At 37.8% G+C, this 14017-nt stretch overlaps 1 protein-coding gene and 1 long non-coding RNA gene across 2 annotated transcripts; one reads left to right on the top strand and one right to left on the bottom strand.

Annotated features, from left to right (window-relative positions):
• The first annotated feature begins 7297 nt into the window (after positions 1-7297).
• On the top strand, positions 7298-8031 carry LOC139787122 (uncharacterized). The gene is made up of 3 exons (XR_011722527.1): positions 7298-7352; positions 7456-7605; positions 7918-8031. It is a non-coding gene; the product is annotated as an uncharacterized lncRNA (long non-coding RNA).
• Positions 8032-12421: 4390 nt separating this feature from the next.
• Positions 12422-12757, bottom strand: LOC139787123 (craniofacial development protein 2-like). Its single transcript, XM_071726214.1, has one exon. It carries the CDS (start codon positions 12755-12757, stop codon positions 12422-12424), a length of 336 nt encoding a protein of 111 aa, XP_071582315.1.
• Positions 12758-14017: the final 1260 nt, after the last annotated feature.

Raw genomic sequence — 14017 nt, 5'->3', positions numbered from 1 at the left:
GCAACATAATATAGATGCATATTTTACAGAAAAGCAATGTCTGACAATGTTTATAGATATATTAACAACTTCAGACACATTCTTTATAAGGTGTAATTTTTTTCTGTTAAGATAAGATGCGTAATACTACAAAAAGGCGTTGATATCCGTACAAAATTACCTTTTCAAAAAAAGGTAAAAAAAAGGCGCAAGTACACGCATAGTAGTATATATGTATTATGTTGTTACCTCGAAAAAAACAAAGTGGTAGTATTATACCTCGAAATAACACCCTGTACATACTGTTTATAAATGCGTAATACTACAAAAGGCGTGATATCCGTACAAAATTAACTTTTTTTAAAAAAAAGGTAAAAAAGGCGCCAAGTACACGCATAGTAGTGTATATGTTGTTACCTCGAAAAAAAAACAGTGGTAATATTATACCTCAAAAAATCTAAGTAACAAGTGGTAGACCTAAGTTTGTCTCGAAAAATCTCGAAAAACCTAAGCAGTAGTATCTTTACCTAAAAAAACCGAAGTAACAAGTGGTAGACGTAATCTTTGTATCTCGAAAATCTTGAAAAAACCTAAGCAGTAGTATTTTTATTTAAAAAAATTATAACTCAGTGATACACACCTTATTAAAGATGAGTCGCGCTTCAAGTGATCTATTACAATTACAAAAAGAAATGATATCTCTTTTTAAATTACAGCGCCAATACAGAGAGATATACATTGAGAATCTTTGTATTTCGAAAAATCTCGAAAAAACCTAAGCAGTAGTATTTTTATTTCCAAACATGTTGTTACCTAGAAAAAAACAGTGGTAATATTATACCTCAAAAAATCTAATTATATATATACCTTAACAAAATTATTATTATATCACGAATTGCGTTACCAAACTCAATCCAAGTGATATATATTTCAAAAAATTATCTCACAAAATTGTCTCACAAAAATTGTCTCACAAATTGTCTGATAAAAATTGTCTCACAAAATTGTCTCACAAAAATTGTCTCACAAAATTGTCTCACAAAAATTGTCTCACAAAATTATTAAATTACAAAATTGTTACTTTATTCAATCCAAGTGATCTACCTCGAAAAAACTAAATAACAAGTGGTATCTATTTAAAAAAAAATATGTGAAATCTTTTAATACTGCGCCAATTACAAAGAGAGAATATATATATTATATTATACCTTAACAAAATTATTATTATATCACGAAATTGCGTTACCAAACTCAATCCAAGTGATATATATATTTCAAAAAAATATATGAAATCTTTCTTAAATTACGCCAACTACAAAGAGAATATATATATTGCTTTGAAAAATAATTGTAGTGCAACTACTCTTAAAAAATAAAACAAAATTGTGTTACCTAACTCAACCCAGTGGTATGTATCTTTGTATTCCTGAGGATCTTTCTATCAACCCAAGTGGTAGTAGTTTTAATTCTCCTTGATAAAATTATAATATTACAAAGAATCATTTAATCATTTTAATCACAAAGATTAAAGAGGTAACATTATAAAATAAAAATATTTAATTAAAATAAAATAAATAAATTTTCTTGTAAAAAACTTGGCGCTGCTTTTTTAACCCTAAATGCCACACCTCTCAAGAATCTCGTAAATGACACCTGGGGTCTAAAAGACCCCAGCATGAAAAATGTCTCCTTACTCATTGATTTTTTTATATTTAGTTATGAAATTATTTTCAATGTTGTTCAAGGCTTAGAAAGAGAATAAAATGCTTATATTATTAAAATTTCAATTTCAACATAGTATAAAAAATTTAAAAAATTAAATAAACTGAGTACTGCTAAGTGTACAACCGGGTAGGTCAATCACTCAACTATCATCAATGGGAGCATGAGCTCCATTTTGGGGGACATTTAAAATATATCATTGTAAAGGATCTGGGTCCGCTGGACCCCGGGTGCATTTAAGGGTTAAAAGTCTATCCAGACAAACTTGCATAGGTGCATAAGCATATGCATAAAGAGAGAGGTCTATTTCCTTTTGCACATATATCTAAACCATCATTTTCTTACGCTTATGTTTATGCGCGATGCAAATTTGTCTGGATAGACTTTAAAAAAGCAGCGCCAAGTTTTTTACAAGAAAAAATTTATTTATTTTATTTTAATTAAATTTTTTATTTTATAATGTTACCTCTTTAATTCTTTGTGATTAAATGATTAAATGATTCTTTGTAATATTATAATTTTATCAAGGAGAATTAAAACTACTACACTTGGGTTGATAGAAAGATCCTCAGGAATACAAAGATACATACCACTTGGGTTGAGGTAACACAATTTTGTTTTATTTTTTAAGAGTAGTTGCACTACAATTATTTTTCAAAGCAATATATATATTCTCTTTGTAGTTGGCGTAATTTAAAGAAAGATTTCATATATTTTTTTGAATATATATATATCACTTGGATTGAGTTTGGTAACGCAATTTCGTGATATAATAATAATTTTGTTAAGGATATATATAATATATATATTCTCTCTTTGTAATTGGCGCAGTATAAAAGATTTCACATATTTTTTTTTAAATAGATACCACTTGTTATTTAGGTTTTCGAGGTAGATATCACTTGGATTGAATAAAGTAACAATTTTGTAATTTAATAATTTTGTGAGAAATTTTTGTGAGACAATTTTGTGAGACATTTTTGTGAGACAATTTTGTGAGACAATTTTTATCAGACAATTTTGTGAGACAATTTTTGTGAGACAATTTTGTGAGATAATTTTTGAAATATATATCACTTGGATTGAGTTTGGTAACGCAATTTCGTGATATAATAATAATTTTGTTAAGGTATATATAATAGATTTTTTTGAGGTATATCTTACCACAGTACGCCACAGTAAAATTTTCATTATTATAGGTAATATATAATAAAATATTATATATATTATTAAATAAGACTATATCCTCACATGAATACACACACACACCACACACACACCACACTACGTTTACGCGAACGTTACTTCTGTAGTAACTTACGATAATTCCTTCGCGTAAACGGGATTTTGTAGTTAACTTACGATAATTTACTCCGCGTAAACGAGTGAATTATCGTAAGTTACTACAGAAGTAACACTCGCATAAACGTAGTAACATAATACACACACACACACACACACACACTATCTGTCACGTATACTATGTTTACGCGAGCGTTTTACTTCCGTAGTAACTTTAATTATACGATAATTCCTCCACGTAATACTTATATATATTTCACTATCTGTCACGACGCGGCAACGTCACGACTAGCACACACTTTTTTTTAGGGTTATATCCCTCGGATGAGGGATTTTTTTATAGTGCCTTCAGCCCCACCTTTGGGCTATATGACACTGTGTATATATATGAATGTCCGTGTAACTGTGTGCTTATGTCCGCGATGTATTGAACTCGGTATGCCGTAGGTTCGTTAAGCCCAGTTAAGGAACTGCGCGGATCACTTCTCCCTGCGGCTCACACACTTATCCTTTTCTAGGTTATAAAAAACTGTCACGCACTGCGACAGTGCACGAGTGCACTCTCGTGTCAAAATGGGAAAGTGACACACCAGCCGCCATTTTTGTCCGACGGGACGTTTCTTAAATAAAATGTTCCACATTTGGACTTTGCATCGCAATATCTTCGCTCGTAGGGCACGTAACGGAAAAATAAAGACTCTTATTTATAAATCAAATCCAAGCTATCGATCAAGCCTACTTAGAAATTGATCCGTTCACTCGTTATTGAGATCTCAAAATCTCGGGTACTCGCACTCGTGCGTTCGCGTAAAAGAGTCACGGTGCGTCTCGCTTCGCGCGTACTTGGCGCGAGACACTACCGTGTCTCTTGATTTCATTTTTTCACATATCAACAATAGTTTTTTGCGTCAGTAACAAAATTTTGTTTGCTAATACAAAACATTTTTCTCAGTGTAAAATGTATTTGAAATATTTCTGAAATGTTTTTGCAATATTTCGTAGATATATTTCAGAAATATTTCAGAAATATTGCCGAAATCTTTCAGCAAAGTTGCATTTGAAATAATTTTGCCGATTGAAACATTGCAGAAATGTTGCAGAAACGGTCGTGAAATATTTCTGAAATATTGATGAAAGGTGTAATATTTTAAATGGAATTTTGCAGAATGTTTCTGAAATATTACATGCCGAGTGGGTATATACACGAAAATGTCATTTTACTTAAATATTTATTTTTTGTTACAGCCTGAAACGTTAAGCTCGTTGGTGCGGGCGGTATATAACGCGATGCGAGGGGAGGTAGAGGCAGAGGCAGAGGCAGAGGCAGAGGCAGAGGCAGAGGCAGAGGCAGAGCAGAGGCAGAGCAGAGGCAGAGGCAGAGGAAAGGTAGAGGTAGAGGCAGAGGCTGCGTTCGGGAGCGCGCTATTAGCGCTATTGCATCGTTCTATCTTTATCGCTCATCAGGTGTAAAACAGGATAGAATAAGCAAATAGCGCTAATAGCGCGCTCCCCGAATCCAGCCAGAGGCGGAGCTGGAGAAGAAAAAAAAATCGGGGGAATTAATATTTATTATTATCCGAAATAACTTTTATATAATACGTACTTCTTTTAATTCACTTTAAAATAAAATAACAATTAATATACATATAATATTTTTATTTATGCGTAGCTGTTCCTGACTCCTAAAAATCCTTTCCTTCCTAAATTAATAAAAATAGTAATCTAAAAATCGGGATTTCTATATATTATATACGTTAACAAATTTTAATTTTTATGTTAATAAATATTTCATTTTATTTACAATTTTTATATTTATAAATTATATATATATATATAATATTTATAAATATTTATAAATGTAACGTAGCGCATCGTCGATTTGCCAACTCGAGATTTGGCACTCGGCGAGACACCGTACGCGATACTTGAAATGGTGGCATCGTGGCAACGTCGCATAGCCGAGCGCGGCCGCCGCGGCCAGCAGATTCCCTCCAGCTGGCTAGTTCGGACACGAACCATTAGCACGGACGCAAACCATGTGCGGTTACCGAGCGAAACGACGTAGTTTATGCGCACTTTGCTATCGTCTGACGCTGAATAACGATGAGGAGGTGAACTAGGTATGCGTCAATTTTTTCTTCGAAAAAGAGAAAAATCAGTAGTCAAACAATCATATCATGATTTTTAAATATGTTACAGAATCGAGTGACGACCTTTCTGAGGATGAAGATGACCTAAATGATTGTGACAAATACGATGAAGAAGAAGAAGAAGAAAAAGATTCCTAGTTTATTCATTTATTTTTTTATGATGATGATTCAATGCTATTTTTCATTACTTTTTCTGTTTTGATTATATATAATGACCGTAAAAAAAGATATTAGCTACAGTTTACGATGTATTTTTAATTATTTATTTGAATAATGAAAAGACAATAAGACTTAAATGAGTCCTGATGACCATCAATGGTGAATTCAAAGGAGGAAAAAATTCATAAGTCGCAACGACGCCCTCGTGCAGGGCCGGACAAAAATGACATTTTTGGGCGGCCCTACACCCACAAGCGACCCACTATTTTGTCAGTCAATTTGCAAATGGTCATAGAACATATCAAAGAATTGTGGTGCAAAATAACTGACATACCGAAATGACTTGAAAAAAAATTTTTTGCACAAGTGGGTTGCTATACCACCCAAAGCGACCACTTTTTTGTCAGTCCCTGAAGCTTCGATCATTGAATAACATTCTGATCACCACAAAAAGTTTCATAAGTACCGAAATAATCACGAAAAAATGGAGCTAGCTCCCCTACTATAAGGAGGAAAGAAGAAAACGGCTGAAAACGACGAGTGTGTAGCGGGATATAGAGTACCTCGTAGCAGAGGCGAAAGAGAAGACTAAAATGGGAGAAGAAGTATAAGAGGGAAAGAGCATTTTAACGTTTCTTTTTTTTTTCTCTCCAATTCCTCTTTCTGCCGGAGGGGGTGCAGCCGGCCAGCGAGAAACGTGCCATACTTCCCAATCTCTTTCTCTCTCGGCCGTTCTCCATAATTTAAAGTAATTTCGCAGCGCGGTACACGAGTACCGCACGTTAATACCCCCCCTGTCCCCCCGCCGTCCCTCGGACCGCCGCCGTCTGTCCTGCGCCACTGTTACCGCTCGCCCTTGAGCAACGTACGTAGTGCGGTTACGTTCCCGGTGAAATCATGCCGCTGCCGAAAATGAATTGTTATTACGACGACGACGATGTAGTGTCAAGTGCAACCCGGGGGTCGATCTACGGCTCGCCACCCGACCCGAGTGTCCATTTCCGCGTGACGCATGTGCTGCGCCCGGGATTTACGCGTCCGGCGGTCACGTCGACATAAAATTGCCGCGGCGAGGAGAAGACGAAGACATTAAACGGTCCCGAGGATTATTGACGTTCAATTGATGAAGTGAGAGCGCGGAAAAATAATCGAGCCCCTTGCCTATATGAACGGGGATCGGCGCGCCATGATGAACAGCGCGACGATCGTGGCTCACCGTGACTCGATCTTTGCACTCGGACGAGGCGAAATCGATATTCATGGTTAACGAGGGTTCATCTGACCGTCGCTGCTTTATAATGAACGAGCCCGTATACCCCCTGCGAAATGAGAAGTGAGCGTTTGCGGAAGTTCATTGAGAGTTTAGAACTGTCAGTAGATGAGTTCGTAGATCGGAAATTACAACGCTACAGCGTTTGAAAAACCCAACGGCGTTGTGTAAGCGTTCTTATAAAGTTTGAAAGCGTATAAACTCTCAAAAAACCCCTCATTGAACGGTTGTCAACGCTTTATAAAGCTTCTTATTTTCGCAGGGTATCTGACCACGGTCATGACGGGGCGGAGGGGTAGGATTCGGCGGTCGACGGAAGGGCTGTCGAGTCAGAGCAGAAACGATCCAGGAGAGGGGGGCGCCGAAAGGGGGTGGACGGGGCGCGCGAAGGGAGGAGAGGAGACAGGCGTTTACGTGCGGCAGACATCCGATGATGCCATGGTGTTAGAAGACAGGTGTAACAGTTTCGAGGATGCGCAGTCGTCATTTTCTTTGACCTAATCAGAATTTTATCCAAGATGCCAAAAGCAATATGGCTCCCTCCCATATTATTTTGAAGTATAGTTAAAGGTTATATTGTGTTTAGATATTAGATATTTTATTTTTGCGGAGCAAGCTATGCCAATGTGCTGTGTAAAAAATTATAAGAATCGTACGAATCATAATGGGACGAAAGAATTAAGTATTTTACTTTTCCTAAAGAAACATTGTTCGTCAGCAATGGCTTAATGCCTGCCAAAGAAAAAAAACGGATATGAAAGTTGATTCGGGTAAGTTAATGTAAAGAAAATGATAATTAAGTTAATGTTTTAACTTCCAACCAATACAATGTCATTATTACGTGTGTTATATTATGATATAATATGCTTACAGCAAGGATATGCGCAATCCATTTTGATGAAAATTGTTTGGTGCTTTTGAGAAGAAAAAACCACGATTACAAAATAAACCAGCTAAAGAAGTGTTAAGGTTAAAAAAAACAGGGATCTGTTCCAACATTAAATCTAGAAAAAAAGCGAAAAGGTATAATGTCGCAGACCAAAGAAGACAACAAAAAAAATTGTGTGTGTGTGTGTGTGTGTGTGTGTGTGTGTGTGTGTGTGTGTGTGTGTGTGTGTGTTGTGTGTCTATATATGGAGGGGTAAAAACCACAGTGGTGTAAGTCAAATTTTTTAAAATATTTTCTCGTGTGCATAGATGCAATTTATATATTGTACAGATTGCATCTATGCACACGATAAAAATATTTAAAAAAATTTGACTTACACCACTGTGGTTTTACCCCTCCATATATAAATGTACAAATGAAATTAATGTCTTATAATATTCTTTCAGAGTTAAGTCATTTGTTCTAACATACACAGAACTTGTACAATACTCACAATAGAAACAGCGTTTGTCGCAAGAAGAAATTTTAATAAATGTGGAAACAAACAAAACACAAAATAAGGATCAGCTGTAAAGAATGTGGAAGGAAATTCTATACAAGATATGGAAGAAGTTGCAAAAAATATAGATAAAGCAGCTGTACAAAGTATGGAAGAGCAAAATAAAAGCGGTGCAACAAGAGATGTATGTAATTAAATGTTTCTTTAAAATTATATATTATTTAATAGGTTCGAATCATATTTAATTTGTTAGTATGTATTGTTATGAAAAGTATTATTATGTATTTTACAGAATGCAAGAGATTGGCAATAATGCAAATCTTGATGTCGAAACGTTATTGATGCAATTAGGAAATGCAGAGAAACGGAACCAAGAACTCCTAAACAAAAATAAAATCTTTTAGAAGAAAAAGAATTCTTAGAAGAAAAAAATCAAGGTTTAAGTATACAAGTTACACAGTTGCAAACAGAAGTTGAAAAAATGCAAAGGATAGGCATAAAGAGGCGGAAACAATAGCCATTGATGCTCTGCGTAAGGTATTTACACCTGGCCAGTTTAAAATGTTAATGTCATCGACAAGGGGTCATGTCAAATGGTCAGCTGAAGATATTACATCAGCCATTTCGTTAAGATCATTAAGTCCAAAAGCTTACAGGTTTTTAAGAAATGTAAAAAAATTTCCATTACCGTGCATCAACGCTGCAAAATTAGATTGATCGGTTCAGTGTTTGGCCTGGAATAAGGAAAATGTAAAAAATGTAAAATAAAAACATGTTCTGAAAGAATTGCATTCCTTTATTTATAATTGTTTTAATATAATATCACTCCTACACTTTCTTTTATATTACAATCAATTACACGTCTCTACAACTTAGAACGGTGCTCATAGTTCAATCTTAGATTTCAGATTACAGAAAAGCTTATCTTAAAATGCTGCAAAGGCTATTTTATTATAGCATTCTATAATAAACTTAAGACGATTTTAAATATAACATTGTGCCAGGAATATTGTTCTTACAGTTTGCAATACGAGTAATCATTTTTGTATACTTCCTTATTAATAGTGTTTTCTAATTCCTTATTTGCAATATTTAATCTTCTTTTACTTATTAATGTAGAGATTGTTTTTTTATCATTAGTATATTATGTATTATATTTTTTTTTATTAATTCGTGAGGTTTCGTATTATATTTACAAATTTTTTATTTTTGTTTGCATTTTTGTCACAAACTGTGACTAATGCTGTATTTAAATGTGGCGCCACATTTTGGATATACATTTGATTGGCTGTCGTATTCTCCGGCCGCCATTATGCGCAATGTTACACCTGTCTTCTAACACCATGCGATGATGCATAGTTGCTGTTGACATGCTGGAACGTCAGGCTCACATGACCTCTCAAACGCAGCATTATCCATAAAGCGCGATACTGCCCTTCCCCCCCCCGTCCGACCCCTCTTCCATCTCGTGCCTGTTGCCCGTCACCTCTGTCCGTCGAATTGGGACAATAAAACCGCTCCGCGAAGTCGTGTTATAATTATTGGCCGGTTTTCGCGAGTTCTACCCCCTCGTCATAGCACGTTTTGCCCCTCGTTAATTGCGCAATAATGCCACTACCGGCGCGCCTCTTCGCCATTGCTCGCCGCTTCCGGTTCTTCGGTCCCCCGGGACCCGGCAGAGCCTGTCGACAACGGAAGGGGCGCAAATTTGTAAAACGCAGTTTTGCAACATGCTGTACTTCCGCGGCCGGTTGTCCCGTTGACGTTTTCGCCGGACTTTATTTACGCGCGTTTCGCGTTCAGATTGATAATGTTGCTCCGGACTCACGCGGCTGATTGAAACACACCAGGTTGTGGGAACGGATGCTATCCGAATGGGCGGAGATTTGTTGTGTCAATGTATGTATTAGACCGTTGTTTTATCCGTGCGAATTTCTTCTTCTTCTTATGACGCCATCTCCTTTCGAAGGTTGGCGATCCAAATGGCCAACATAGTTTTAGATACTGCCATGCGAAAGATGTCCACCGAGGTACAACCAAACCATCTTCTGATGTCTTTCAGCCAGGAATTTTGGCGCCTGCCGATGGATCTCTTCCCCTAAATCTTGCCTTGGATGATCAGTCGCAGGAGTTCTTATCTTTCTCCTCGCATCAGGTGTCCTATATATCTCGTCTTTCTCTCCCTGATTGCCAACATGAGTTCCTTCTGTTTCTGCATACGGCTGAGGACTTCCTCATTGGTTATTTTGTTTACCCATGATATACGCAACATACGACGGTACAGATACATTCCGAAAGCATCTATTTTCCTTTCCGTACTTGGGTCAAGAGTCCAGCTTTCGCAACCGTATAACGGGGTAGAGAATATGTAGCACCTGATCATACGGACCCTGAGATTCAAGCTTAGATCCGATCTCGTGAAGAACGTCTTCATACTCATAAATGTTCTTCTAGCCTGCTCGATTCTTGATCTGATCTCCTTCTTAGGGTCATATAGACTGGTCATGATGGTTCCAAGATATTTGAAGGACGAGACTTGTTCCACAGTTGCCCCTTAATAATCAGATGTGCATGCACATGTGTCTTTGAGAAAACCATGGTTTTGGTTTTCGTAGTATTCATGAAGAGGCCAAAGCTTTCACTGTGTCGAACTATGCGGTCTATCATGTTTTGCAAGTCTTGCATGTTCTCTGCTAACACAACGGTATCGTCCGCATATCTGATATTATTAATCGTCCTGCCATTAATCCTAATTCCACCAGTAACTCCCCCTAGAGCTTTCTTAAAAATAGCCTCCGAGTATATATTGAATAGTAGTAGTGATAAGACACATCCTTGCCGCACTCCTTTCTTGATGAGAGTTGTTTCCGACGTTGCTGATTCCAGTCTAACTTCTGCGGTTTGTTGCCAGTAGAGGTTTGAGATTAAGCGTATTTCTTCACTGTCGATCCCAGTCGCTCTGAGGATCTCTATCATCTTATGATGTTTGACGCAGTCGAATGCTTTTCTATAGTCAATGAAGCATGCAAATACATTGATGTTCATGTCCCTGCATCTTTGTGTTAGTACGTTCAAGGAGAACAATGCTTCGCGGGTGCCAAGACCATTCCTGAATCCGAATTGGGTTTCATCCAGCTGGTATTCGCATTTCTTGAAGATCCGGGTGTGAATTATTCTAAGGAATATTTTTAGAACATGGGACATGAGACTAATCATGCGATAGTCATCACAGCGTGAGGCCTGAGTCTTTTTTGGAAGAGTAATGAATGTCGATTTTAACCAGTCGGCAGGGATATTACCTGATCTATAAATCGCATTGAAAAGTGCGATCAGTAGATCCAGTCCCTTTCCTTCTCGGTCGGCTATCAATTTGATGACTTTAGCATATACGTTGTCTGGGCCAGTGGCTTTTCCGTTCTTTTGAGCTTTTATTGCGTGGACAACCTCGTCCTTGGTAATTTCTGGACCGCTCTCATTTATGTTTTTGTCTACTTGCGGCGGCGTATTTGGTCTATCGTCATCAAAGAGCTCCTCCACGTATCTCTTCCATACTTGCAGTTTTGCTTCCACTACCGTGATTATTTCGTTGTTAGCATCCCGTAGGGTTAGAACTTGATGTTTTCGGGCACGATTTGTCATTTCCCTTATTTTTTTGTGCACATTGAACGCGTCATGTTTTTCTTGAAGTACTTCGATTTTCTTGCATTTCTCAGACATCCACTGTTCCTTTGCCTCTCTGCATTTTCTCCGGATCTTTCTATTGATTTCTTTGTATAGCAGAGGATTTGGCTTTTGTATCCTTCTTTCGGTCATGAGTTCCAAAATTTCCGTGGTCATTCACTCCTTTTTCCTTCCTACCTCGGGGAATCCGATGTCCTGAACCTGTATCTCCGTTATGGTGGTCTTTATCTTATCCCAGGTTCTTTCTATTTCCACTGTGGTTTGTTCCGGTCTCTGAATTTCTTTCAGTTCATCCTCGAGTCTGGAACTCACGTATGTTTGCATGTCTGGTTTCTGTAACTGTCTGATATCTATTTTTTGCGATGTTCTAGTCTTCTTGACTTTTGTAAGGCGTCGCATACGGAAGTCCATGACGACTGGGTTGTGATCACTGTTAATATCTGCACCAGGATATGTTTTTACTGTTTGCACATATTTCCTCAACTCCGTTCTTATTAGGATAAAATCAATTTGATTTCTTATGATTTTTCCTCTGACATCAGCAGGAGACTTCCAGGTGTATAATCTTCTAGGATGTTGTTTGAAGAACGTATTAGTGATAAGGAGATTATTTTCGGCACAAAACTGGACGAGTCTATCTCCCCTAGTATTTCTTTCACCCATGCCATACTGTCCTACGGTGTCCTCTTCTGCACCAGATCCGACTTTTGCATTGAAGTCACCAATGACCATGGTTAGCTCACCTCTCTTTGTGAGCCGCATAGTTTCCTCTATTTTGGAGTAGAAATTTTCCATTCTGCATCCGTCTTGTCATTTGTTGGCGCATACACTTGTATAACATTCAGTGCTCGGTGCGAGGTTTGCAGTTTCAGCATCATAACTCGGTCATTTAAAGGTATAAACTCCGCAACTGATTCAGCAACTATATTATTTACAAGGATGGCCGTTCCATATCTATGGTTGGTATCTGAGCCTCCAGAGTAGTATATGACACCGTTGCTTGTTTTCTGTATACCGGATCCAGGCCATCTAACTTCGCTGAGTCCTAATATATCGATGTTCAATCTGGACATTTCTGCTTCGACATTTGCCAGTTTTCCTGCCATGTATAAGCTGCGTACGTTCCAGGTGGCAATTCGTATTTTGGTGTTATATATTTTGATCTTGCATTTACTTTCATTATTCTTAGTGGTAGACGACGGGGAGATTCTTAGCACCCGTTCCTAACTTAAGAGGTGCTCCGGACTGAGGGCCGAATTTTTATTGTTTTCGTCAGCCATTAAGATGTTTTGGAAGAAATAGTGTAGTAAGGGTTCCGTTCCTTTTCTATACCGCAGTGCAGAAGCCGGGTTCGCTCACTATTGCTAGACGCCTTCCGGTGTTTAGTACTCTACCGCTCCCGCGCTACAGCCTGATTCTGATGAAACTGCTGCCTTTCATCAGTGCTAGATTTTTGGTCCGCCCCGAGTATTTCATTTCCTCGGTACCACCCATATCTGGGAGGCATTCCCCGATCCGCCACCTGGGGAGGCGCCCGATGGAGGATCTAGCAATCCCACACGGTATCGCCGATACCCCCTCTTCCTCCACGTATCCACCTGGAAAAGCGGTGGTCGTGGAGGGCGAGTTCCCCATTTGGGAGGGAGGTTCGACTTGGTGACGTGCCCCGAAAATTCCGTGCGAATTTAGTTGCCGTTTTAATTTATTAAATTGTTGTGCAATGAAAAATATTGATTCTCCGCTCGGCCGCACCCTTGATCGGCTTTGCGAATACTAATTAAATTGTTAGTCGAAATCATTGCGATTGTATATATCGCGCACGTTTATGAAAAATATATTTAATAACGATTGTGTTATTGTGATTAAATTGATTATCAATTTAATTATACGATTGTGCTGTTCTAGCTATGGTTGAGATTGCGTTTTAAGTCCGAAAGTAACGACGCGAAGCTTGCTAAGGCGAAGAATTGCACGTAAGATTCATTCTAATAATATTATTAGGCAATCAAGATGCAGTTCTGGCTGTTAACGGAGTTTTTCCTTAATTTAAAAAATATTTTTCCTTTGCAAGAGAAACAGTTTAAAAAATCAAAAGCCCGTTTATAAAACAAGTAACTCGGATATTGAACTTTATGTAACATATCAACTTTCTTCCGACGTCTCGACATTCCATGCACAATAGAGATTATTACAATTTTGGCAAAAGAGGGAAAGATACACACGTCAAGGAGCCGTGTATTTCGAAAATCGATCAGACGATCTCCCCGCGTGTGTCTCTACCCTGCTCTACCCCGTTGTTTCTAACGGTGGAAAAAGGTTTTCTTGTCAAGTGGCGCGGCGCCCGATGAAAATCGCAGGATCGATGA

Source organism: Temnothorax nylanderi, unplaced genomic scaffold (genome assembly GCF_030848795.1).
Source record: "Temnothorax nylanderi isolate EJ_2023f unplaced genomic scaffold, tnyl_v1.0 TNYL_tig1281_pilon, whole genome shotgun sequence".
Lineage (NCBI taxonomy): Eukaryota > Metazoa > Arthropoda > Insecta > Hymenoptera > Formicidae > Temnothorax > Temnothorax nylanderi.
Note: the sequence above shows the minus strand (reverse complement) of the source record. Positions and strands in the feature narration are given on the sequence as shown.